The following is a 27173-nucleotide window of genomic DNA, read 5'->3' as shown; positions in this document are numbered from 1 at the left end:
GAGGCGCCTCACCCCTCGGGCCCCGGGGCGGCCGTGCCGAGTCGGGGCAGCGGCTCCTCGCCGGCCTTACCCGGATGCGGAGCAGCAGGTCCGCGTACCAGGCCGCCAGGCCCATCATGGAGGGGTAGGCCCGGGCCACCCACGTGTCAGGCACGGTGTCGTAGAACAGAGCCGTGGCCAGGTCCTCCATGTCGGGGGTGATGGTCAGTTCTCCCTGGGGGGTCGCACAGACACAGACCTGGGCAGTCCGGCCTCCTCCCACCTGGTCTTGGCTGGGACGTGGGTCTGTGCGCACCGCGCGGCGTCACCCCTGTCCTCTGACCCTGGCCTCCGACCCTGGCCGTACCTTCAGCCCCAGGTTCAGCTCCTTGAGTGAACGGCGCACCTCGTGGGTGAGCAGGTTCATCCGCTCACATTCTTGGGCAGCGACCACCACGTACGGCGTCTTCTCGGCAGCCTTGGCCACAATCTCAGCCATGTTGAACGTGTCTGGGAGCTTCTCCAGGATCTCGTCCAGCACGGCCTTCACCTGGAAGCCAGAGCCCAGGCAGCCCGTGTCACTGCGCCCGGGCCAGGCGGAGGGGCAGCCCTGGCCTTGACCAGAGCCGGGAGTCCTGGCCCTCAGGCTCTGTCCCTTGTCAAGGCCACGGGAGCATCGGGCCACCCTGGCCTGGTGCCTGAAGGCACCGCTTGCCTCCCCGTCAGAGCACCCAGTGGTTGTGGGCTTGTGCCCTTGTCCTCTGAGTGGGCTGCTTGCAGGGTCCGTGCTGGTCACCTGCTCTCAAGGGGCCCACGTGGTGGACCCAACACCCCTGCCCATTAGATCTGGTTTCAGTCATTAGACAAAAGGTCATGGGGCCCCCGGGACAAAGGTCTCCCGGCAAGAATCTGCCCTGCTCACTGGGAAGCCCAACCCTTAGCTCATTTTTGGTAGAACTGGCCCAGAATATTTCGAGCAGGGCCAGGGTGCTGATGCCTCATGAGGTGTAGTGGTGCCCCCGACAAGCAGAAGTGTGTTAAATGCTCTTAGGTCCTCTGAGCTTTGCTGCTGGGAATCTTCAGGGGATCTGCCCGTGACCCTCCAGGCTCACCTGGAGGGCCTGTCCTCACGCGCCTGCCCTGCGGGAGCCACTTGCTACTGGCCCCGGCTGTGGGCTGCCACCCTCGAGCTGGCAGGGCAGGGCTGGAGAAGGGCGGGGGCAGCCGGGCACGTTCCCCAGCCCCCCTCCCGCAGTCCGCCCCCCCAAGCCAGTTTCCAGTTCCAAGCTCTGGGGGGGGGGGAGGGCGCCTGATGAGGCTGCTGCCAAGTTCCCAGGGGACCCAGGGCCTCTGACCCCAGTCCTGGACCCTGCCCTTCCTGTCGCCGGCCGGGGAGCCAGGCTCCTACCTTCTCCTCGCGAGACACCCCGGTGCCTGCTCCCGAGTCCGTCTCTTTGGGCTGCATTTCCAGGACCGTGCGGAAGAGCTTCTCCGAGGTGACCGTCAGGAAGCCAATCTCGGCGTTGGGGTGCAGGCCGTAGAGGTAGGGGCTCTCGGGGGGCAGGTTCTCGTCGATGTACTCGTGGTAACCCTGAAAAGGGAGCTCTGCGAGCTGGCGCCTGGGGCCCGGTGTACCAAGCATCGCTTTCCGTCTGGGGGCTGCTCCCCAGCGACGCAGGATGCTCCTGCCCCCTGCGCAGGGGCTGCGTCACGAGCCCTTTCGTGAGGGTAGCCTGGCCGCTTGCCAGATCAGACAGCCCGCCTGGGAGCCCGCGGGGCGCCATCGCCCTGTTGGCGTCTTGTCTGCCACCGCCCCCGAAGGCGCTCTCCTCACCTTGTAGTCCAGGTTGGGGGGGATCTGAAAGCCGGGGGCCAGCAGGACCTCCCCCTCCAGCATCTCCGCCCGGATGTACTCCCCCAGGTAGGTCCTGCAGAGCCGGCGGTCCCAGTCGTCAGTGATGTGGCCGCCGTACATGATCTCCCCAAAGAGGTAGCGCAGGTCGTCCCAGGGCACCTGTGCAAGGGAGGGCGGCAGCGGCCGTGGGTCACCGCACCCCGCCCCTCCCGGGTCCGCCAGCCCCTCCTGTCACTTCTCAGTCACGGCCTCGCCTCCCAGGGCTGCAGGGTCACCTGCTCCTCTCCGTCACCCTCCCTCCCTCCCGGACCCTCTTCCCACCGGGCACCAGGGGCGCGCCAGCTTCTCCTGCCAACCCCCGCCCCGGCAGGATGCCCGGCCCTCTGCCTGCACCTCCTCTCTGCGCGTGCCCTCCACCCCACAGGCCCGCCCCCAGCCCCGACGTGCTCCCTCGGCCCCCACTCTCCCCGGGCTCAGAAACGGGAGCCACCTGCGACCTTTCCCTTCTCCGGTCACTCCAGCTGGAGCAGTAACTACGTGGCGTTCCCGTCATGGCTCCGCGGGAACAAACCCGACTAGCATCTGTGAAGATGCAGGTTCCATCCCCGGCCCCGCTCGTGGGTTAAGGATCCGGCATCACCGTGAGCTGTGGTATAGGTCACAGATGCAGCTCCGATCTGGCGTGGCTGTGGCTGTGGTTCAGGCCAGCAGCTGTAGCTCCGATTTGACTCCCAGCCTGGGACCCTCCACATGCCGCGGGTGCGGCCCTAAAAGCCAACGAAAGCAAAAGGCATGGTGGCCACGTCGAGGGGCTCCTGGCTCTCGGGCACCTAGACCTTCGTGCTCATCAGCTGCAGCTTGGCTCTCAGAACCTGTCAAGAGGGCCTTCCTTCCAGTGCCACCGAGGTCGCCCTGGGCCCATTGCACTCCAGGAGACTTGCCCCCACAACCCTGGCTCCGGGGCCTTGGGAGCCAGACCAAACGGGTCTCTGCATGCGTCCCACCCTCGGCCACTCCCCCCTGCCTCTGCTTCCAGGCTGTGCCCTCGGCCCTGGGGCGCTGCTCCTCTCCGCTGCCACTCGCCAAGACCATGCTCCCCCCACAAAGCCAGAAGCCCGGGCCCTGGCACACAGCTGCCCCTCCCGCACAGCGCTGTCCAGCCGCTGGAGCCCCACATGGCAGGCACGTGTGTAATTTCAGATCTCCCGGCAGCCGCTTAAGTAGAAAGACTGTTCCAAGAGGTATTCAGCCTAAAAAGCGCTAATAAGACATTTTACATTTTTGGTTTCTTCTATCAAGCTTCTGAATCCAGAGTGTGTCATGCCCCGTCAGTTGGGACTCGCTGCGTGTCACGTGCATGGTGGCAGCTGCAGGGCTGGGCAGCACAGCTGGGGACCTCACTGCACCCAGGCGTTCCTCTGAGGCTCCTTAAGGGCAAGTGGGCGTCGATGTATCTTCCGCCGTGCCCTGCTGCAACGGCAGCCGTTTACCAAGGACAGGAAACGTGAAGTCAATTGAGTAAGAACTTGATTTATCCATTGGCTGATGTGTTCTCGTGAACGTAAAACATGAGCATTCTCTAAGCTGTCGTTTTGCGAAGTTTCTCCGCGGCTGCGCGGGTTAAGGACCCGGCCTTGTCATGGCTGCGGCTTGGGTCACTTGCCGTGGCACAGGTTGGATCCCTGGCCTGGGAACTTCCACATGCCGTGGGTGTGGCCAAAAAGAAGAAAAAACTGTCCTTTTGTGACTTAAACTCCCCTGCTTGGTTATCTTGGGCATGGGCCGAGCTGCTTTTTCTGCATTTGCTTCTTGGCTTCGGGGACAGCTTCTGTTTGTCCTGCAGAGGGGTCCAGCGCGACTCCAGGTATGAGTGTTGCTCACACCTCACCCGCCGGCCACCAGAGCACACGGTGTGCGTTCTCGAGCCGGGTCTTACCCAACTCGGGTTCTGCGTGTGTAGCAAGGAAACGTCCTACACACACGTCTAAAAAAACTTCAGCAAGACTGCTCCTCCCACTCAGATCTCGCCAGAGACAACAGCTCTGGCGGAGCTGCTCTGACGAGCCCCTTTCTTCCCGTCTCCTGGAGTTGATTTACTTGCGCGGGTGTCGTGAGCTGTGCCAGCAGCCTTCCCCTCGGACCCTGTTTGGGTGAGGTGGCCCCAGCACCTGCAGACGGAGGCGCGTCCACAGGCAGTGGGGTGACTTCCGCCAGTTCTGCCCTCCCGCCTTCTCCAGGGCTGGGGGTCTCTCCAGGGCACCAAGCAAGCAAACCACATTCCGGGCTCAGGGTCGGGTGCGGCAGTCCTGGGGGCCGTCTTCCTCCGGGGCCTGGGGGCGGCCAGGTCCCCCTCTTCCCAGCACATCTGAGCCTTGTTACATGGGGGGTGCTCGGGATGCAGGCCGGGCGGGGTGCTCTCTACCCTCCTCAACCCCCCCAAAGCTTGGGGGTTGGTCCTCAGGCCTCGGACCCAAAGGCACGGACACCAGCTGTCAGGCCCCCTCCTTGTCACCCTGGGCAGGTTTCTGGGAGCTCCCGCTCAGGCGGAGCCCTGGTTCCCATCCACCTCTTGGTGTAGGAAGGAGCAGGTGCCACAGACCTTACTGCCATTGACTTGGGGCAGGAGTGAGGAGCCAGGGTTTGCGGGGTGCCCTTCTGCCTCCTCCTGGGGGTCACAGAGGCTGGACGCTGCTTAAGATCCTCAGAGGAGCCAAGGGAGGCAGGAGCACGGCTCTCAGTTCCCAGGGGGCGGCTGCCTTCCGTGGGGCTCGTGCCCACGAGTGGTCCCCTGCCCGCTGGGCCCCCCCGGGTGCAGCTCCCCGAGGACCGGCTCTCCGCAGCCCCGCAGCCACCTGCACAGCACTTCACACGTTTGCGTTAATGTCCAATAAAGAGGGAACGCTCCGTCTTCCTAGGGAGACTCTCGGCCTCCCTCTGAACCTGGGTTCTGCCTCCAAGACGCTGACCGGCGAGGCCTGCAGCCCAGGAGACCCTTCCTCATCCCTCTTGACTCCCGCTCCCAGCGTGCTGGCCCTTCTCAATCCCTGTTCAGATGCGAGAGCAGCGGGACCAGCACTGACCAGCAAAGACACTGACCCCGCCAGCTGCCGGAGCTGGCGGCCAGGGCTGGCTGGTGGTGGGGTCACAGAGGCGCTGGAGGTTTTCTTTGGCTTAGGAGACCAGTCCAGCGTGTCTCAGGTGTGAGACAGAGCGAATGAAGGGCGGGCGGGCGGGGAAGCAGGGACAGGAGGTCCGGGCGGCCTCACCTTGGTGTTGGCCTCCAGGTAGTTGTACAGCACGTTGACAGAGATGGTGAGGTCGCCGTTGTTGAAGGGGTACGACCGGTTCCAGCCCTGGGCCCCAAACTTGCGCCTCTCGGCCACCACGGCGTGGAAGTAGCACAGGGCGAAGAGGATGCACTTGAACTCGATCTCCTTGGTGCACATCTCCAGGGTGTCCTGCGGGAGGGCGCGCCGCCCGGGTCAGGCGTGCCCGCGCACAGACGCCCCGGGCGGGGCCGCGGGCCGCCTTCGCGGGCTGCTTGGCGGGGGTGAGGTGGCGTGGAGGGTGGGGGCGTTAACCCCTGACCGCTCTGAGCTGGCCTTGCTGGCCTCCCGGGCCAGAGACACGGGGCCAGAGACCCTGGGGTAGCACGTGTGCTTCCTTGTCCCGTTCCCCTCCAGAACCGCGGCCACACCACTTAAGTCGTGGTTCTGCCTCCTACTGCAATGTTCCCCATTGCGGTTCCTTTGCAGTTCTCAGCATTCCTCAGGTCGACCCCCGAGCTGGACCCCAGACTCTCCAAACACAGTGGGTAAAGCGGAGTGGATGCTTAGCCAGCTTGGCCAGGAAGCAGGTGGCCCAGGGACAGGCACACCCAGCTCAAACCGGAACCTCGGTTGCTGGGCTCTGTGAGATTTTAACCGACTGGCCTCTGCTAAGTGGGTGGCTCTGGAAGCTAAGCTGTACTCATCCTCACCGGCTCAGCCCTCCTGTGGGCCCCTCCGGGCCGGCGCTCCACAGGAGCAGCAGGGACGGTGGGCAGAGAGCAGTGGAGGGGACCCACCTGTGCGCAGTGGTCGCAGTGGGGAAAATGCCCAGAAAAATAGACCAGGTGTAGCGAGGGAGGGGCCCTGTCCTGCCCCCAGGGAAGCCCTGCTACAGGCGCCCGGCTGGGGGCCCCTCTGCCATCGTGGGAATCGAGGGGGCACAGATGGGGCTCCAGGGCCCCAGTACCCCGCAGGGTCTTCCTCCATGCCCGTCACAGAGATGGCCTGCGAAACAGGCCTGGCCGGTCCCTTCCAGATGTGGGTGGTGAAAGCGAGCAGACAGAGAGGGAGAGGCAGCCAGATGAGCAAGCAGCCCTGAGTAGGGGGGAAGCCTGCAGGTTGGCACGCCATCTGACTTCTCTCTGGTCAGACCCCTCCTCCCCGGCCCCCCCGGCTCTATGGTCACCGGTATGCCTCGTTCTGTGAAACTCCACGAAGGCAGCAGAGCCCAGCATTTCCCACTGCCTCCCTTCCGATCTCTGCAGGAGTCTCAGGCGGTGGACAGGGTTGGGGACAACCCCACCCCCTGCCCCCCGCCGGCATCACAGTCCTGTAGCCCTCAGCCGGGCAGCCCCACCTTACACCTGTCTGACCGCCACTGCTCTGCCCCCGGCTCCAAGCACCCAGGGCGTCTCCCCAAAGCCCTGTGGCCCCTCTGTGTCCTCCTGGCCCCGTGGCCCCCACCCAGAGGCCCCAGCCACGCTTCCTGGCCAAGACTGGCTCTGGAGACCCCTGTCCAAGTGGGGACCAGCTTCCCACCAACCCGGCCACCTTCCCCCACTCCGTCCATCACAGACGGATATTTTAGCAAAACACAGGAGAGAGGAAAAACTGATTACATGCTTGGATTCATAGTGATGTTGAATTGCTACAGAATTTCCCACACGCCCCTGGCCCCTTCCGGACACGTTACAGACGGCGGCAAACCTGGGCCTGTTTGAGCCACATCAGCCTGGGGCTCTGTGTGTCCCCTTGTGCCTGAGTTCCCGATCCTGGGAACACGTCCACGCCCCTTACCAGACCCAGACTGGTCACCCGCCTGACGGGTCTGGTCCCTGGGCACACGGACGTACAGTTTGGAGGAGGCCCCGCCCTGCCCATCTGTTTTCCTGCTTTCAGTTCTCTGACCTCACCTGGACCTTGGTGGGTCCTCTGAGCCCATAGGGAGTAGCTAGTGGATGACCCAGCTATTTTTCGTATAAATGAATCAGATGTGGGAGTTACACATGATGGGCCTAGTGTGCTCTGTACATAGGTCTTTTGTTAGGTATTTTCAGAAAATATGAGGTTTCCTCTTCAAAACGGTTTTAGACTCCCCCTGGAAGAGCCAAGTGTGTGCACCAGAAAGTTCCAGGACAGGAGAGAGTGGATTCAGGCGCCCAGCGTGCATACAGATGCCAGGGCTCTGCAGGAGGAGCAGGGGTGCCAGGAAGGCTCAGAGGCGGTCGGCTGGGGACTGCGAGGTGGGGGTGAGGAGGCGTCCCCCGAGCAAAGGTCCTGGAGGACCAGGTCACCCCTGTTCCCTGCTGAGGGAGGAAGACAGGGCCCGGAAGCGGGGTCCTGAGCCCGCGAGGCTGGGGTCACTGTCCTGTCGGCGGCCCCTCCACCAGCATCACGTCTCACGGGGAGTGAGAGCGGGGGTCTGGGGGCTAAATGACCCTTCCTAAGGCACTCGGACAAACCAGGGACCCGGCCCATGTCTACCTGGGCTGTTGTGCGGGTCCCGAAGTGGATGCAAAGTCAGCACTTTGTTCCGTCCATCTGTGTGTGATGGGGGCCCCAGAGCACCTCGGACTATTCGCGTTTTGCACAGCCCTTGGGGAACGGGTGCCCTCTCGGGGTGAGGGCGTGTGAACGGCGGGCAGACACCCGACACGGGGTGGGGGGCGCGCTCCCTACCTGGGTGAAGAGGTCCAGGGCCTTGTGCAGGTTGGCGTGCATGCCCGTGGGCGGCTCGTTGGTGATTTTGATGGCATTCTCCAGGATGCCCTGGGGGATGATGTGAGACTCGGGGCTGGGGGCCGGCTCGGCGCTGATGAGCACGCGGTAGTCTTCGTGGCTGCCCACGCTGTACCACTCCAGCTTCTTGTCCAGGGTGCTCAGCCACCGGGCCACCAGGTGGATGTTCTGTAGCCAAAACCAGGGCTGAGCGCCCCCGCCCCCACCCCCAGGCCCATAGCACAGGCCGCGGCCCCTGGGGGGCTCTTCCCAGCCCGCTGGCCCCCTTGATTTCAGCTGAGCAACTGACATCCTGTCCCCCAAGGGTCCCCGCTTGGGCTCCGAATTCTAGACCTCCCGCCACCACCCAAGGCTGCGACTCCATGGTCCCCCACCCTGCCCCTCCTCTGAGAGGCTCGGGCAGAAAGAAACGACTTAGAGTTAAGGGAACGCTGTGCACTGTTGGTAGGAATTTAAACTGGGGCAGCTACTATGGAAAACAGTTTGGAGAGTCGTCAAAAATTAAAAATGGAACTACCAGGCAATCTGGCAGTTCCACTCGTGGGTATTGACCCAGAGAAAATGGAAACACCTTTTTTTTTTTTTTCTTTTCTAGGGCTGTACCCGCGGCATATGGCGGGTTCCCAGGCTAGGGGTCTAATTGAAGCTGTAGCCGCTGGCCTACAAAAGAGCCACAGCAACTTGGGATCTGAGCCACGTCTGTGACCTACACCATATCTCATGGCAAGGCTGGATCCTTAACCCACTGAGTGAGGCCAGGGATCGAACCCACAACCTCATGGTTCCTAGTTGGATTCGTTAACCACTGAGCCACGATGGGAACTCCTGGAAACACTAATTTAAAAGGATACACGCACCCTATGTTCATAGCAGGATTATTTACAATGGCCAAGCCAAGGAAACAACCTAAATGTCCATCAGTAGATGAATGGGTGAAGAGGACATGGGATATATGTACAACGGAATACTACTCAGCCATGAAAAAGAAAGGAATCTGGACATCTGTGACAACATGGCTGGACCTAGGGAACATTACGCTAAGTGAGGAGAAAGGCAAATGCTATGTGATTTCACAGGTGGAATCCAAAACACAAACATAAGAAAACAGAGTCACAGATACCGAGAACAAACGTGCTGCCAGAGGAACGGAGGGAGGAGAACCAGTGCAGGAGAGCAAGAGGTACAAACTTCCAGTTCAAACCCATGAGTCACGGGATGAAATGGGCCGTGTGGGGAACATGATGTCATATCTTTGGTGACAGAAGGTAACCAGACATGTAGTTACAGTGATTGTTTTGTAAAAGAAATTGAACAAGGAGTCTGGCGGTGGCGCAGCAGGAGTGAGCCTGACTGGTATCCCTGGGGATGCACGTCCGATCCCTGGGCCTCGTTCAGTGGGTCAGGGATCCGGCGTTGCCATGAGCTGTGGGGTAGGTCACAGACGCAGCTCAGATCCTGTGTGGCTGTGGCTGTGGTGTAGGCCGGCAGCTGTAGCTTTGATGAGACCCCTAGCCTGGGAACTTCCATATGCTGTGGGTGTGACGCTAAAAAGACCAAAAAAAAAAAAAAAAAAGAACAAGAAAGAGGTCTCCACATGGGACTGGCAGGGCCCTGGGGTCTGCACCAGCCGGGCAGGCCTGCAAGTGTGGCCAGCAGGATCTGGGGAGCGGGCCTTGGGGAGGCTGCAGGGCCAAGGAGCGGGAGAAGGATGCTTTGTTTTAGCACATCCACTGGGGTGCTTTGTTTTCCCACAAGTCCTCTTTAGGGGCGCTCTGCCATACACCCCAGTGTCTTTCCTGCTGCTGAAGGACCCACACTTTCACCGGCGCAGTGGTGACACCTGGGCCGCCCGCTGCCCCGGGCAGAGCTGGGCATGGTGGGAGCTCGACGGCCCCTCCCTCTGGGGGCTGTAGGCGTCCCAGCTCCCGGTGCATGGGATCCTGCAACCTGCTTTTTTGAGGCCTTCAGGCCAATCCCTGGGCCCTGAGGCAGGGTGCCCCCCACCCCCACACCTGCAGAATGACCCAGTGTCCTTTCGCTGCCGCCTCGTCCAGGGCGTTCTCCGCCACCACCTCTTGTCCCTGCCCCAGGGACACGTTATGCAGCTTCCCGTTGTCTATGGTGAATCCCAGTTTTTTCCCTGAAGGAAAGAAAAGCAGGAAAAGCGTCGGGACAGTTGAGTGACAGAAACGGAGGCTCTGTGACCCCGGCTGGGAATTCCACACCCTCCCCGCTCTTCTGTGTTTTTGTCTCTTTAGGGCCGCGCCTGCGGCATGTGGAGGTTCCCAGGTTAGGGGCAGATACAAGCTGTAGCCGCTGGCCTACGCCACAGCCACAGCCCCACAGGATCCGAGCCGTGTCTGTGACCCACACTGCAGCTCACGGCAATGCCAGATCCTTAACCCACTGCGCGAGGCCAGGGATCGAACCCACGTGCTCATGGTTCCTAGGTGGGTTCGTAACCTGCTGAGCCACAATGGGAACTCCACACAGACTCCCCCTTTTTAAATTGTGGTAAAAACACAACATCAAGGGGATCACTTAAAAAACCCTCTTAAAGAGCACAAGTGCAGGGACGGGTAGTAATTCACAGCGACCACCCATCCGATTCCAGAACGTTCTCGCCACCCCGTGCCCATCAGTCACTCCCTATCCCGACCCCCACCCCTGATCTGCCTTCTGCTGCTACAGATTTGCCCGTTCGGGACGTTTCAGACACACGGGGTCCCACATGTGTCTGGCTTCCCCGCTTTGGCACAGGGTCCTGGGGTCCATCCAGGCCGTCGCCTGTGTGGCAGGCCGCTCCTGGCTGACGTCCGCCACGTCCCTTTACCAGACTCCTCACCCCTCAGCAGCCGATGCGCCGCTGGGCCGTGCCCTCCTCTTGGCCGTTGCGGGGAGGATTCGCCTGGACACCTGTCCCCAGCCGTCGGCGGGGGGTGGGGGCTGATGGGCCAGGGGCTGGCTCACCTGTGACCCGCCCCGCGGCTGCGCCCTCTCGCCTTCCCACCGTTTCCCACACCCTCCCGAGACCTGTCGCTTTCTGGGCAACGGCGGGCGGGCGGGCGGGGCTGTCTCCCCACCGCCAGGGATGCTGGCCCTCGCTGGCCGCGCTTACCCAGGGCTTCCACGTCCTTCAGGGGGTCAACGCCGGGGGAAAGGATGAAGAAGATCGGGGTGGAGGGGCTGCTCTCCTCGTAGGACTTGGCGAACTCCACACTCCGGCCCTCCACGAACTTGCTGCCCATCTTCTCCTCCACGAAGTTCCTGAGGGGGACACGCTTGCTCAGGCCCCAGGGCGTGTGCCCGCTTTCCTGGTGGACGAGAATTCCTGGGCAGGGGAAGGTCTCTGGCTGGAAAGCAAGTCTTGGCAGGGGTCTCCGCCTAACTGGGGAGGGGTGCGGCGGGGGAAGGGCGCAGTGGGGGAGGGTGTGGAGGGCAGGGATGCAGGCGGGAGGGCGTAGAGGGCAGGGGGGGGGTGGAGGGGAGCATGTTCGGAGTTTGGGGGGATGTGCTGCCTGACCTGTGCAGGGACAGGCCCTCAGCAGCTGATGCGCCCCCCCTGCCTTCTAAGACGTGGGAGGTCAACCGTGAGGGGACCGGAGCCGAGAAGGGTTCCTGGTGGCCACCCCTCAGGGCTCCCGAGGAAGGGGTTGGTTTCTAGAGACTTCCTGTTTGCTCGGCCGCCAGGCAGCAACAAGCAGCAGACCTGAGACCCGTCTCTGGGTCCTGACTGCCCCCGACCAGAGCTGGGGAACGGGGGGGGGGGGGCGTGCTGCTCAGTGAGCTCCAGGATCTTCAGGAAAACCACGGTAACCGCCCCGCCAGAGCATCTCTTGCATAGGCTGCTCTGTTCCAAGCCCCGGACTCTGTCTGTATGGGCCCTGGTGAGGCTGCTGGGTCCATCGAGGCCCCTCCCAGAGTGACCCTGGCACCTCCGCCCTCCGCCCCTCCTGTGACCACAGGTGGCTGAGCGTGCTGAGTCGAAACGGGCAATAGGAGCTCAAATCATGTCCAGCTTAGTCCCTGGAAGGACATCGGCAGGACGCCCAGGACAGAACGTGCTCATTCCTGAGGGGGCGGCACCCGGGTGCCCTGCGAATCGTGGAGGCCGGGCAGAGGCGCCCGCTCCCGTGAGGCTTCCCTCCAACCAACGGGGAGTGTGTGGACAGGTGCCAGGTGGGCCTTCCCACCCTGGGGGAACGACATCTGCCATCCATCCCCTGGCCTGGCCTCTGGGCAGTTGTTTTTTTTTGTTTGTTTGTTTGTGTCTTTTTACCATTTCTTGGGCTGCTCCCATGGCATATGGAGGTTCCCAGGCTAGGGGTCCAATCGGAACGGTAGCCGCCAGCCTACGCCAGAGCCACAGCAACGCAGGATTCGAGCTGTGTCTGCAACCTACACCACAGCTCACGGCAACGCCGGTGCCTTAACCCACTGAGCAAGGCCAGGGATCGAACCTGCAACCTCATGGTTCCTAGTCAGATTCATTAACCACTGAGCCACGACGGGAACTCCCTCTGGGCAGTTTTCTGAACCCACCACGGGCCGGTGGGGGCTCCTGCTGGAGGCCACCAGGGGTGCTTGCTTCTGGCCTTGGCACTGACCCAGAACAGGGATGCCAGGCCCCTGCCCGGGAAGTTTCTGGAAGGTACCGTGTCCTGCCAGCGGCAGGAACATCACCAGCTCAGTTGCTCACGACGTGGCTGGGCCACGGGTCCTTTTCTGATGGTGAACTGGTGATGGTTCCTGCGTCCTGGGGCTGAGCGTGCAGCCGGCTTGCACGGTGGCGGGGGCACCGCACCCCACCCTGGGCGAGTTACCCTCCCCGGGCCTGTGGACCTGGAGACGGGAAGGCGCCCGTCCCAAGGGGTTGGCAGAGGGCAGCGCGAACCCGGCGGGACGCGCCTGGCACCCAGACCGCTCTTGATGAGCGTCTACCACTTCCGTCCACTAGAACTTCCCGCTGCTGCTGTGCTCCACTCCCGTTCGTTTAGGGCGGCGGGTCTGCTTTCCTCAACCCCGCAGAACGTCGCAGAGCGTGACCTGGGGTCGCCTGGTGTTTGGGGTCACCTGCGTGGTCCCGACGCGCTTTCTCCCGAGGGCTCTGGAGGGGGGTCGGTCTGGACACCCACAGGTGCTCAGCTCCCCGGCAGGCGGTGTCCAGCGAGATGGTCAGGTGCCTTTCACCTTGGCCTTCCCCAGACTTGGCCCGACCTTCCTGCAGCAGAGTCCGGATCTGCCCTTTCTGCCTGGACCAGCAGACTCGCCTCGTGACGTGGTTTCTCGCTTCACTCCACCCGCTTCCTCCCACGCCTGGAACCCCTCCTGGTCCCTTTCCTCTTCCTCTTCGGTCCCAGGAAAACAAAGCAGAACAGTAACAAACATCTGTGAACTACCAGTGGCTGTGAGTCAGGCCTCTGCTTTGTCAGAGGGGAATTCTATTAGGGACGTGGGCGTCTTTTGGGAAATCTGGCGGCTCTCAGGCCACTGTGACAAATGGAAAGCCGAGACGCTCCCTCCCCTCCGAGAACAGGCTGGGCCTCTTTCCCTGCCCTCCCGAACCCCTTCCTGCGTGGTGGGGGGGCCCCATCTTCCTCAGCCTGGGGTCCGGGAGGGGGCACAGCCTCTCCACCCCAGAGGAGGGCAGGCTGGCGGGTGGACGCAGAGGTCTGCCCTGTGTCCCTGCAGTTCGTGGAGTCCTTCTGTGACATGACAGGCCCGGGGAGCGGGGGGGAGCTGAAACACAGTGGTGAAGCTTCCCAGCCTGGAGGGGGCTCAGGTCCAGAGAGATATCAGAATATGGTTCTCTTTGCAAAGGAGCCGGAGAAGCAAAAGGTTTACTTTACATCCAGCCACTGAGGCCACGAAAGTGCTCGGACGCCGATGGCCGGGCCACGGTCTTCTCCCCACAACAGCTTAAAAGGACGCTGTGTGGCTGCACGCTCATTCATGCCCACGCTTTTTTTTAAGACTTGGAGGGCATCTGGGGAGTCCTGTCTTCCCATCACGTACCCCGGGGTTGGGGGTCGGGAGTGGTGCAGGCGTCCCCACGGCCCCCTTCTGAGACCCCAGAGATGCCAGAACCCAGAACAGGCCGGCGGGTGGGGCGGGATCCCGTCCATGATGTGGCAGCGGCTCCCACCCCCAGCCGTGACTTTGCCCTCTGCGCACAGGGGCCCGCAGCCCCCGTGAGGCCCGGCGGGGCGGGCGAGGGCACTCACTTGACGGCGTAGGTCATGCGGTCCGGGCGCATGCACCTCACCATGCAGAGCTTCTGCAGGGCCGTCTTGTTCTTCCACTCCTTGGGGAAGACCTCCTTCTCCGGGGCCTCCGACTCCACCAGCTTCTTCCACCGCTTGGCGGACCCCTCGATGTCGCTATCCAGGTTCTTGAACTCGTCCATCTCCGAGAGGGCCTGGGGGGCAGACGGCGCTCTCAGCTCTCCCCGCCCCAGCTCGACCGCAGGACCTGCTGCTACAATGACGAGCTGCTGGTGTCAAGGGCCAGCAGACAGCAAAAGCAGCCGAGACCTGGGAGGCAGGGGTCTGATCTGGGGATGTGACTCTGGGCTGCTTCGGGGTGGGGGGCTGGCTCTGGAACAGGTGCCCTGCTCACCCGAGGGGGCTGCCTTCCTCCAGTCTTTCTGAACTGAGACGGTGAGGGCCCCTTGACACTTTGCATTGTGTGGTTGGGGGGGGGGGGGGCGGTGGAGGGGCGACCCCTGGACCCACCCTGGGACCCGTCATGGCTCAGCTTGCCGCCCGCAGGGACGTGCGCTGGCAGGCGGCCCGGGCCTCCCGGTCCCACCTCTGGGGCCTCCTTGTTCTCCTGAATGTCACAGCCAGGAGTGAACTTGTGAACACGCAACAGGAAAGGCCGAGAGGTGGGGTGGGGGCAGCACGCGGTGTTCGGGTCTGAAGGCCAACCTTGATGCCACCCCAGCCCTGACGCTGCAGGAAGTCCACGGGCGACACGACCCCGGCCTTGAACGGGAACCTCAGGAGGAAGTCCAGCTCCACCGGGTTCAGCTCCTTCTTCATGGATAAGACCTGAGGGGACGTGGGGCTGGTTTAGATGCTGTCCCAAGACAGGGCGGGGGAGGGGACAGGCAGGGGGCCCCTCACGCCTTGCCCGCAGGTGAAGCACTGTCCAGCCCCTTCTGGTCGGCACAAAGCTCGGTCAGCACCTTGACTTAAATTGTAGAATACACACAGCGCAAAAATGTACCCTTTTCACCCTATTGCAGTGTCAGATCCAGTGGCATTTACTGCATCCGCACTCTTGCACCCCCATCGCCACTGGCCGGGTCCACAACCTTTCCTCGCCCCCGAAGGAAAGCCACGTGCCTTTCAAAGGTCACTCCCCATTCCTCCAGGCCAGCCACCCTCAGGCTCCTGCCTCCACAGACCGGCCTATTCTGGACAGTGCGTGGAAACAGCATCACACAATGAGAGGCCTCTGGCATCTGACCTCTTCCCCGAGCATGTTTTCAAAGTTCATCTGTGCTGCAACAGTGTCTGTGCTGCGGCTGCTGCCTTTTTTTTTTGCTTTTTAGGGCCACATCTGCGGCATATGGACGTTCCCAGGCTAGGGGTCGAATCGCAGCTGCCATGCCAGCTCTGAGCCCCACCTGCAGCTTGCAGATCCTTAACCCACTGAGCGAGGGCAGGGATTGAACCCACATGCTCATGGATATCAGTCGGGTTCTTAACCTGCTGAACCACGACGGGAACTCCGTTCGTTCCTTTTTGTGGAGGAAGGACGAGCCGTCGCCTGGAGGGATCACCGCTGTGCTTCGTCTGCGGGCAGGCAGTCTCCACCTTTCGGCTGTGCGCCCAGAGCTGCCGTGAACCTTTATGTATCAGGATTGTTCCCCATTCTTTGGGGCACCTATATTTTCTGGTCATGTTCAAGGCACCTTCCCACTGGCGGATACAAGCTCTCTGGGCTTCAAGCGGGCGCAATCTTGGTCCCTGCGACGTGGCTGTCCTGGGCGGCGGGCACGGTGGTCCCTGGAACCGCCTCCCTCGTTCCGGTGCTCACACCGCCTCTGTCACAGATGCCACCGAGACTTTTCCTCCGAGTCAGACTCTCTCTCTCTCTTTTTTTTTTTAAATGCAAAAGCATTTCTTTGGGCCTGAAAAGCATACATTAACCCTGGAAAATTAGGAGGCGCTTCAAGGAAAGTTACCCTGACGCTGTCTCAGCAGAGAGAGAAACTCGAGGTGAGCTCGTCACTCACAGGGCCACAGACACGAGGAAGCCCATTCATCGGGACCTACCCCAAACCGCAGTGTGGGCGGAAAGCTGGGTTGACACCGAGGCCCGGGCTGTCCAGGGAATCGCATGTCCGGCAACACGGACAACACCGCGCAAACTGGCGGAGAAGCTGCCGCGCAAACTTGACGGACCCCAAATCGTTCTGTGTTTCGGGGGGAGGGGGCGCTGCGTGAACAGGAAGGACGCTCGCCCGTGCGTACACCGTCCCTTAAGACCTCCGTCTGTGGACTTCCCGCCGTGGCACAGGGAAACGAATCCGACGAGGAACCGTGAGGTTGCAGGTTCGATCCCTGGCCCCGCTCAGTGGGTTAAGGATCTGGCGTTGCCATGAGCTGTGTGTGCTGTAGGTTGCAGATGCGGCTTAGATCCTGCGGTGCTGTGGTGTAGGCTGTGGACCGTAGCTCTGATGGGACCCCTACCCCCGGGAAGCTCCATATGGCGTGGGTGCAGCCCTGACCGACCACATCCACATGGGCGAACCCCTAAGGCAAGGCTGTTGGCTCGGCACTGCTTCATCGTTTCTCCGTAACCTTCAACACCCAGGCACGGCCTCCCCGGGATCAGCTCAAGGGCCCAGGCTTGTTCCACAGCAGTGACTCAAACCTCATCCGTCACCAAGAGTCCTGCGAAAATGCAGGTTCGGATCTACTGGGTCTAGGCTGGGACCTGAGAATTGGCATTTCCGACGAGGCCCCCACCCTGTTCCTCTACCCCGACCCCTGGGGGCTCCGGCACCCCCTGGCCAAGGACCACACGTTGGGCCTCTAGGCCAGACATTACCTGAAATGCCACTTGTGCCAAGAAGATGAGCTTGTCTCGCTCGAAGAGCCCGCGGGCCGTGTAGACGTAGACGGAGTAGGTAATCTCGTCCGTCAGGTTGATCACGCGCTGTTTGACCTCATCCGCGGGGCTGGCCTTCTGGATGGCCTTCTCGAAGACGACGTTGAAGGCCTGGGGGGGGGGCCGGGGGGCCACCGGGAGCTTGCAGCGGGGCCTCTGAGGCTGCTCCACGCTGCCCGCATGGGCTCTGGTTTGTAAGGGGCTGGGGGCACTGCTCGGACCCTCTCCCCCCAGGGGCTGGTGCCGAGGCCCTGGCTCCCCCTCCCCAAAGCAGCCTGGGCCCCCGGTGGCCTCCGACGTGGGGCCTGGATGCAGCCACACCTTGAGCGAGAACTGATAGATGGGGTTGATCTTGTTGAGGTCGCTCAGGATGAAGTACAGCAGGGAGGCCCGCTCCGCAGCTGGCCGGTAGTTCTCTCTCGCCTCGTTGATTTTCGCTTCTGTGACTTTTGCCTCTTGTACCTCAAAGCAAACCATCACAAAATGAGCAGAAGTCCTAAGTAGACTTTCTCCAAGGAAGACACAGAGATGGCCAGCAGGCCTGTGAAAAGATATGAGATTATTCGAGAAATGCAAATCAAAACTACCATGAAGCAAGCACACGACAAAAGGCTCAACACCACTGATTATTGGAGAAATGCAAATCGCAACTGCTACGAGATACCACCTCGCACCAGTCAGAACGGCCACCATTAAAAAGTCTACAAATAGTAAATGCTGGAGGAATGGGAACTGTTGGTGGCACGTGAAAGTGATGCAGCCACTTTGGACAACAGTATGGCGCTTCCTTAAAAAACTAAAAACAGAGCTTCCATATGACTCTGCAACCCCACTTCTGGGCATACATCCGCACAAAACCATAATTCAAAAAGATACACGCACCCCAATGTTCACTGCAGCACTATTCACAACAGCCAGGACGTGGCAGCAGCCTAAATGTCCATCGACGGATGAGTGGATAAAGAAGATGCGGTCCACACATACAGTGGCAATGAGGAGGTCCCGTCGTGGCTCCGTGGAAATGAATCTGACTAGCATCCATGAGGACGCAGGTTCAATTCTTGGCCTTGCTCAGTGGGTTAAGGATCTGGTGTTGCCGTGAGCTGTGGTGTAGGTGGCAGATGTGGCTTGGATCCTGCATTGCTGTAGGTTGTGGTGTAGGCTGGCAGCTATAGCTCCTATTTGACCCCTAGCCTGGGAACCCCCATATGCTGTGGGTGCGGCCCTAAAGAGACCAAAAAAATAAACACATACAATGGAACGTTAGCCACAAAAAAGCATGAAATAATGCCATTTGCTGCATCACGGATGGACGCAGAGATTATCATACTAAGTGAAGTTAAGTCAGAGAAAGACAAATATTTTATGATGTCACTTATACGTGGAATCTAAGAAAATAATACAAATGAATCTATACCAAACAGACACAGACTCACAGACACAGGAAACAAACTTAACAGTTAGCAACAGTGAACGTGAGGAGACGGGGGGCGGGCGGGGGGAGAGAAGCTAGGAGTATAGGATTGACAGACCCAAGTACATGCAAGACAGAGAAAAAGGACTTGGTGGGACACAGGGATCTGTAGTCAGCATCTTCCACGAATCTAAAATGGAAAATCAGGAGTTGCCGTCGTGGCGCAGTGGTTAACGAATCCGACTAGGAACCATGAGGTTGCGGGTTCGGTCCCTGCCCTTGCTCAGTGGGTTAAGGATTTGGCGTTGCCGTGAGCTGTGGTGTAGGTCGCAGACGCGGCTCGGATCCCGCGTTGCTGTGGCTCTGGCGTAGGCCGGTGGCTACAGCTCCGATTCGACCCCTAGCCTGGGAACCTCCAAATGCCACGGGAGCGGCCCAAGAAATAGCAACAACAACAACAACAAAAGACAAAAAAGACCAAAAAAATAAAAAAATAAAAAATAAATAAAATGGAAAATCGGCGTTCCTGTCGTGGCTCAGTGGTTAATGAATCTGACTCGCATCCATGAGGATGCGAGTTTGGTCTCTGGCCTTGCTCAGTGGGTTAAGGATCCCGCGTTGCCGTGAGCTGTGGTGCAGGTTGCACTCGAGGCTTGATCCCACGTTGCTGTGGCTGTGGTGTAGGCTGCCAGCTGCAGCTCCGATTCAACCCCTGGCCTGGGAACCTGCATATGCCGTGGTTGTGGCCCTAGAAAGACAAAAATAAAAAAATAAAATGGAAAAGCATCTAAACAATATCTACCTGCATCACTTTGCTGTACACCTGAAATGAATGTAATACTGTAAATAAAAAAAAATTTTTTTTAAAGGGGGCCTGACTAGAGTTCCCGTCATGGCTCAGTGGAAACGAATCCAACTAGCATCCATGAGGCTGCAGGTTCGATCCCTGGCCTCGCTCAGTGGGTTAAGGATCCGTGAGCTGTGGTGTAGGTCACAGATGCGGCTCAGATCCTGCATTGCTATGGCGCTGGTGTAGGCCGCCAGCTACACTTCCAAGTCAACCCCTGGCTTGGGGACCTCCATATGCTGCAGGTGTGGCCCTTAAAAAAAAGGGGGGGGTGCTGAGTGAAATCAGTGGGTGGGCAATGCCGGTGGCCCGTCCAAAGCTCTCGGCTCCCTCAGAAACCACCCCGGGGCCTCTTGGCAGACAACTGCGGTACCAGGCGGGCATCCAGGCCCCTCGTCCCTGCCCTGGGCCCCAGGGGCCCCTGTGTGGCCGTGGCTTCTCCTCTGCTGCCCCTGCGCTCTGGCAGGGGTGGGGGCCCCCGAGGCGGCTTCCTACCTTCTCCTCGATCTCGCTGGCCGTGTGTTTGGTTGTCTCCAGATTCTCCACTAGGGTGGTGTCTCCCAGAAAGTTCCCCGACGCAGCCGACAGCCGGGCCAGCAGAGAGTCTTCTAGCTCTTTCAGAACAATCTTAAATTCATTCTGGGACTTGGTGAGGTTCGCCTGCGGGAGGGGCATCAGTGGACCCCCAGCTGGGGGCTTGGGGCTCTCGCCACGGGGCTCGCACTGGGAGGACCCTGGCCAGGCTGAACAACGGGGCAAGAGTGGGGGACCCGGAGCAGGACGGCCGTGCAGCAAGGGCGTGGGGACCAGGGTGCTCCATGGGGCCTGGACCCCTGTGAGCCTACGTGTGTGGCTCCGACGGCCAAGGAAGTGACCGGTCCGCAGGGGCCGGCAGCAAAGCATTCTCGTGGGGCAGGAGTTTGGGGCTTCGGGGCCGCCCGGGCAGCGCCGTGACCCGCGTTCTTTCAGTGAAGCCAGGGCTGGATCTAGAGTTAGTTTGGGAGGCAGCTGCGGCGGTGGCGTGGCTCATCCCGTCGTGTTGTACAAAACACGTGCAGGAGTTCCCGTCGTGGCGCAGTGGTTAATGAATCCGACTAGGAACCATGAGGTGGCGGGGTCGATCCCTGCCCTCGCTCAGTGGGCTAAGGATCCGGCATTGCTGTGAGCTGTGGTGTAGGTTGCAGAGGCGGCTCGGATCCCGCATTGCTGTGGCTCTGGCGTAGGGGGGTGGCTACAGCTCCGATTCGACCCCTAGCCTGGGAACCTCCATATGCCGCAGGAGCGGCCCAAGAAATAGCAAAAAGACAAAAAAAAAAAAAAACAAAAAACACGTGCAGCGTGACAAGCAGAGGCACCTCCAGAGAGGAGCCGCCAGACGCGACGGTCACGGTGACCCGCCCGCCTGCTCCTCCCGGGAGGACGTTGGGTCCTGGTACCTTCAGCTGCTCCAGATCTGGGCGCTCTTTGGCCACCACGGCGGCCAAGAGCTGGTCCTCGAGCCCGTCCCTGGTGACCAGGAAGTTGATGAGCGTGCACTGGGCCTGCGTCTCGGGCTTGTAGTGAGGGTTGAAGCACTTGGTGTGCAGGATCAGGCGGAAGCTGGGGTGGTACTCTATCTCCTTGTCGCCGATCTTAATGAACCTGGAGGTCAGTGGCGGGAGGGCGTCAGGAGGGCCCCCCCCACCCCGAGGCCGCGGGACGGCCGCGCAAACACAGCCAGGCGGGCCGTCCCCAGGCCACGCAGCCACCCGGAACCCTCCTCTGGTGGCTGGGAGAAGCCTGCCATGTCCCGTGGCCCGTTCTTCTAGAAGATGCACCTGCTCCTTCGTGGCTGGTTTGCTCTGACATTCAGGAAGGTTTATTTGACTCTGGCTCATGCTGTACTCACCTGGGATCCTTTGTAAGAAACACTGGCCTGGGTGCCACCCCAAAGCCATGACATCAGAAAGACCCTGATACCCCAATTCCTGGGCATCCAGAAGCTGCTGGGACGGGAAGCCAGATCTGCGCATGCACTGTGGGGGTTCCTTCTCTCCTGCACCCCGGTCCTCTCGCCCCTCTTTCTGACCGAGCTCTTGTTTGGGGGCCTCTGACTTCACCCCTGGGAGTCTGCCTCATGCCAGGCCCTGCTCAGAGTCTAGGACACCAGTGTGTTTCTTTGTCACTTCTCTTCTGGCTTTCTGCCTGCACTTTGTGACATGTGAAGTTTCCAGGTTAGGGGGCAAATTGGAACTACAGCTGCCGGCCTACACCACAGGCACAGCAATGCAGGATCTGAGCCGCTTCTGCAACCTACACCACAGCTCATGGCAATGCTGGATCCTTAACCCACTGAGCAAGGCCAGGGATTGAACCTGCAACCTCATGGTTCCTAGACGGATTTGTTTCTACTGAGCCACGACGGGGAACTCCCTCTGCCTGCACCTTCTGCATTTACAGGTGGCTCACGTCAACTCCAACCTTCACCTTTTGAAAGTTGATTGGATTTTTTTTTACATTAGAAGAGTAACACATGCTCCAGGCATCAACCCATGAACAGGTAAACAAAATGCAGCAGATCAGACGGAGGCCGTAAAAGAGGAAGGAAGAATACTGGCTCCAAGTCAGATAAACCTTGGAAAGACACTCAGTGAAAGGAACCAGGCGCAAGTGTCCTAAATGCCACTGAATCGGTCACTTTAAAACGGTTAATGTGGAATTTCCGTCGTGGCGCAGCTGAAACAAATCCAACTTGGAACCATGAGGTTGCGGGTTCGATCCCTGGCCTTGCTCAGTGGGTTAAAGATCTGGCCTTGCTGTGGCTGTGATGTAGGCCAGCAGCTACAGCTCCTATTAGATCTCTAGCCTGGGAATCTCCATGTGCCGAGGGTGTGGCCCCACAAAGTCAAAAGACAAAAATAAATAAGTAAAATAAAATGGTTACTGTTTTGTTACATGAATCTCACTGGAATAGAAAGAAGTAACACGCACTCAAAATTTGCCAAATGCATAAAAATAGAAAAAAAGCACAAAACCCCATGACCATCTAAGGACTGCCACCTGCAGGTAATTGCTAATACAGTCGGGTCGGTACTGCTTCCTGATGGGCTGTGGCCCCCGCGTCTCCAGTGTCTCCCCTGGGAGTGGGGGTTCCCGTTGGCATCTTGCTGAACATCGGCTGCCTCCCAGGAAAGGCAGTGCTCCCCTCCCCCCCATCCAGAGGCCAAACCGCGTCAGCGGTGAAGCCGCGCTGCGATGGGTGCCGAGACTCACTTTCCCTTTTTAATGGTGTTCCTGCCCAGCAGAGGGTCCAGCACCGGGTCCACGGTCTCGCCAATGTTCTCGATGAGTAACGTGTCCCCCTCCGAGATGGCCTGCTCGATGATGTCCAGGTAGCTGCGGGCACAGCACAGGGGGCCGTGAACAGCGGGGGGCCCAGAGATGCAGCGCTGAGAGTCGGGGAGGCTTCTGCATAAACCCCCCCGGCCCCGCCACGGGAGTGGAGGTGAAGACACCTCGCCTCTCCCACAGCCCAGCAGAGGCTCGCGGGGCAGCGGTGTTAAGGCGGCCGCTGCTCATCTATGACACCTAGAGAGGAGAGGAGGGAAGGTGACCACCCACAGCCTCCCAGCCGGCGAGGGACCGGGCAGGACCAACGCAGGAGGGAGCCAAGGTCCCTGCTTCCCCCCACCCCCCTCGCAGGGGCAGCAGGTGATGGGGGAGAAGAGCCCTGAGTCTCTCTACTGCCGGCGCTGCTCCCTAGGACCAGGTACTCCTGTGGACCAGTGTTTGTTTTTTTTCTTTCTTTTTTTGTTGTTGGCTTTTGAGGGCCACGCCCGCAGCATATGGAAGTTCCCAGGCTAGGGGTCGAATCGGAGCTACAGCTGCCAGCCGGCACCACAGCCACAGCCACGCCGGATCCGAGCCATGTCTGCAACCTACACCACAGCCCACGGCAATGCTGGATCCTCAAGCCACTGAGCGAGGTCAGGGATGGAACCCGCATCCTCATGGGTACCAGTCAAGGTCTTAACCCCGAGCCACAGTGGGGACTCCAGTGTTTGTTCTTAAGGCCCTGTCGGTCCATTTAACATGTACGCAGGGCCCGGGTGTACTTGCCGGCGCCGTGGCCTGGCCCCCGCCGCCACGCACCTCTTCTGCCCCAGACGGATGGCCTTCAGCTCGTGCCCGTATTTGCGCTTGATCCACTTGACGCCCTGCAGCTGGGCGTCCACGATGAGGGGCCAGCGCTCCGTGTTGCACAGGATGGTGGCATTCTCCATGGACATGCGGTCGCTGGGGAGCCCCTGGTTGTTCCATGTGGCCACGTCCGCATCGTCTGTCAGCAGGCTCAAGGGATCCAGACCCTCCGTGGTCGGGATGGGTACCTGCCAAAGGCGGGGGGTGGCCTGACTGCGCAGGGAAAGCAGCTCTGAGTGACCCGTGGGCAGCCGGACCGTGCGGGTGAAGACCCTTTCGCAGCTGGGAACCCGTCCGGGAGGGGTGGCGGCAGCGGCGGCCCCACCTGGCCACTGTCTACACCCTGAATGGCCAGCTGGAGCCTCGGGCCGGAGGGAAGGTGGGACCAGGCTGGGTCTGCCCCGCTGGGACCTCCCCGAATTTCCTGAGTGACGAGCGTGGCTGGACGGCTTACCTTGAGTCGATTAATGTAAGGGATCCAGAATCTCTCCATTAGCTCGTTTCGGTACTTCTTGGTGAAGTAGCCCACGTAGGAGACGAAGGCGGAAATCAGCAGGACGTCCCCGCACAGCGTGACCCCCTGGCTCCTGAAGTTCTTCACCGATTCAGCCCAGCGCACGTTTTCCGACGCTAGTCCACCTACTAGCCTGCGGTGGGCACGGGGGGTCAGTGGGTCAAAGAGAAACAGGTGCAGCCGGCGGGAGAAGGGATGACGGGGGTCACCAGGGAAGGTGCGCCTCCACCCTAAACGCCCACGGACCGTCCGGTTTCAAATCCTCACTCGACTCAGCGGTTCAGGAACAAACATGCTTTGGGGGGAGGGGGAATATATGCTTTCGGGAAGGAAAATGGATGCTTTCCGGAGGCGGCTGGGAACCCCGCGTCTCCCTTCCGTGAGGCGCTGATGTCACGTGGAGGCGGACGCTCTCTGGCCTCATCACCCACGTGACAAGGCTGCTGCCTGGACCCCGCCGAGCACGGGCTTTGGGGCACCGAGCCTGCACGGCGCAGGGACTCCAGAGTCCGCCTCGCCTTGTGCTTCGCAGGCCACCGGCTTGGGGGCTGGGCCCTAAACGGCACACGAGGAGTCCAAGAGCCCTGACAGGTTGGCCCACGTGCTAGCATCATCTGGGCAGCCCTTCTTCCCCGGGACCAAAAGAGCACTTGGACCGTCCTGGCAGGTGCGACATCCCACTGGGGGCCAGACATGCACCCTGGGGATCAATTAGGGTCCCCACGTCATGCTGACAACTGCCACCCAACGGTCGCCGGCCCACCAGGTAGAGAAAATACAACCAGAAGCCACGGTCTGGAGTTCCCGTCGTGGTGCAGTGGTTAACGAATCCGACTAGGAACCATGAGGTTGCGGGTTTGGTCCCTGCCCTTGCTCAGTGGGTTAACGATCCGGCGTTGCCGTGAGCTGTGGTGTAGGTTGCAGACGTGGTTTGGATCCCGCGTTGCTGTGGCTCTGGCGTAGGCTGGCAGCTGCAGCTCTGATTCGACCCCTAGCCTGAGAACCTCCATATGCTGAGGGAGCGGCCCAAGAAATAGCAAAAAGACAAAAAAAAAAAAAAAAAAAGCCACGGTCTGCTGCTCTGAGCCAGGCTCCTGGCCCTCACTGTTGATTATTTATTTTTATTTATTCTTTTGGCCACAGCCACAGCGTGCAGAAGTTCTAGGGCCAGGGATCAAATCTGTGCCAAAGAAGCAACCGGAGCCACAGCAGTGACAATGCCAGATCCTCAACCTGCTGTACCACCGGGGAACTCCCTGGCCCTTGCTTTTGAAAATATGAAATCTCTAACGCTGTGCTGTCCACTGGGCAGCCGGGAGCCACATGCGGCCGGTGGGTACCAGGTGGAGGCTGACCTGTACTGAGCTGTGCTGTGGGTGTGAATGCACAGGGGATTTCAGGACCCGGAAGGAGAGCAGGCGTACGACCTATCTCAGCAATTGTTACCCGGATCCGTGTTTTGTTTCTTTGTTTCTGTCTTTTTAGGGCCACACCCTGGCATATGGAGGTTCCCAGGCTAGGGGTCAAATTGGAGCTGTAGCTGCCAGCCTACGCCACAGCCACAGCAATGCCAGATCCGAGCTGCATCTTCAACCTACACACCACAGCTCACGACAACGCCAGTTTAACTCACTGGGCGAGGCCAGGAATCGAACCTGCGTCCTCATGGACACTAGTCGGATTTGTTTCTGCTGAGCCATGATGGGAATGTCTTTTCTTCCTCTTTTTTTTTTTTTTTTTTGTATACGGATCTGTGTCAAATGATCAGATCTGGGTTGAATGAAATACATGATCAGAATCGGTGCCGTCTGTTTCTCTGTACTGCTTTAAGGTGCCTCCTGGGAGACTGTACATAAACCATACAATGGGACTCACACTGAAATGACCCTGGGCGTGTGTGCCCGACACCGCAGATTGGGTGGCAGTGGGTCACAGAGCAAGCTGCCCCGAGCGAGCCCTGGCAGACACGGTGCCCCAGGCGGCTCTGGCTTATCCAGGATCCCACACCAGGAAAGGTCGTGTTTCCTGAAGGTCACTGAAGGCGCAGGGGTCCCCCGAGGACTGTTAGCAGCCAAGAGTGGCCAATAATCAGTCAGTGGGTTTATACTCAGGACTTTGTGCTCAGAACGTGGGGGCCTCCGCCTGGGGCTTATCCCCCGCCAAGGCCGTTCTGTGGGCCCGTCCCTTTTGGGGGGCTCTGAGGAGGGGAGCCTGCGGGGGGAGCGAGGCACCTGTTGGCCAGCGAGATCACCCTGTTGGTGGCGTCCGCCTCCTGCTGGCACCTGATCTTCTCGGCTGTTGCTTTTTCAAAGGCCGACGTCAGGTTGCTCAGGTTGGCATTGAGTTCCTGAAAGACGACGACATAGAAGCCCTGAGTTCAGGCCACGCCAGGCGTCTCAGCGTCCCTGGGGAGCCTGGAAGGGCCGGGAGCACGGCCGACACAGGCAGTTCCCGGGTGATCGGGTCCCCACGGCTCCAGGATTCACGCAGTGGCTGCGCCCACCGCTGTTTCAACGGAGACGTTGGCCGGCCTCCCCGGGGCCGCGGGCACTCACGGCGATCTTGTTTTTGATGCGGGAGAGCTTCTCCTGCGCCTCGGCCAGCTCTGCGTTGGCCTCCTCCAGGGCCTGCCTCTTGGGGGCCACGTCGCAGTAGACCTCGTAGAAACGGACGATGTTGATGCACCAGGAGCACAGGCCTGCGGCCGCTGTGGACTTGGAGCGGATGAACTCGGGGTCAAACGTCGGGTTGCCTTGGTAGGGCCTGGGGAGGGACAGCAGGCACATATGACTTTTTTTGGGCGAGGGTGGGGGGGGGGGTGTATCTTAAGGATTCCAGAAAGAGGAAGAGACTCAGATGTCTGGCCTCTGAAACGAATCCGACTGGCATCCACGGGGACACAGGTTCGATCCCTGGCCTCGCACTGTGGGTTAAGCATCTGGCGTTGCCGTGAGCTGTGGTGTGGGTAGGTCACAGACATGGCTCGGATCTCTCGTTGCTGTGCCGGTGGTGGAGGCCGGCAGCTGTAGCTCCGATGCGACCCCTAGCCCGGGAACCTCCATATGCCGCGAGTGCGGCCCCAAAAAGACAAAAAAAAAAAAGAGGTAACGTGATAGGTGTCCTCTTAGAAGAGTGAGGAGGAGAAAAATACCCAGGATGCAGTTCAGACCCCCTGGAAACCAGGGCCTTTCAGGTGCTGACACATCATCATCGAGGGTAACGGACTGAGCTGTCGGCCGGAGGAGTTCTGCTTG

General features: G+C 60.3%; 1 protein-coding gene across 1 annotated transcript in view; it reads right to left on the bottom strand.

Annotated features, from left to right (window-relative positions):
* DNAH17 (dynein axonemal heavy chain 17) overlaps window positions 1-27173 on the bottom strand; it is a 103627-nt gene that overhangs the window by 1564 nt on the left and 74890 nt on the right. Inside the window, 19 exon segments of the mRNA XM_047756739.1 lie at window positions 71-214; window positions 347-529; window positions 1388-1570; window positions 1814-1993; window positions 5101-5292; window positions 7783-8010; window positions 9855-9982; window positions 10961-11109; window positions 14067-14260; window positions 14772-14894; window positions 16906-17076; window positions 17287-17427; window positions 19722-19886; window positions 20663-20867; window positions 22479-22601; window positions 23358-23593; window positions 23860-24052; window positions 26151-26266; window positions 26475-26682. Of these exon segments, the coding sequence (XP_047612695.1) occupies window positions 71-214; window positions 347-529; window positions 1388-1570; window positions 1814-1993; window positions 5101-5292; window positions 7783-8010; window positions 9855-9982; window positions 10961-11109; window positions 14067-14260; window positions 14772-14894; window positions 16906-17076; window positions 17287-17427; window positions 19722-19886; window positions 20663-20867; window positions 22479-22601; window positions 23358-23593; window positions 23860-24052; window positions 26151-26266; window positions 26475-26682 (3262 nt within the window).

Source organism: Phacochoerus africanus, chromosome 14 (assembly GCF_016906955.1).
Source record: "Phacochoerus africanus isolate WHEZ1 chromosome 14, ROS_Pafr_v1, whole genome shotgun sequence".
NCBI lineage: Eukaryota > Metazoa > Chordata > Mammalia > Artiodactyla > Suidae > Phacochoerus > Phacochoerus africanus.
Note: the sequence above shows the minus strand (reverse complement) of the source record. Positions and strands in the feature narration are given on the sequence as shown.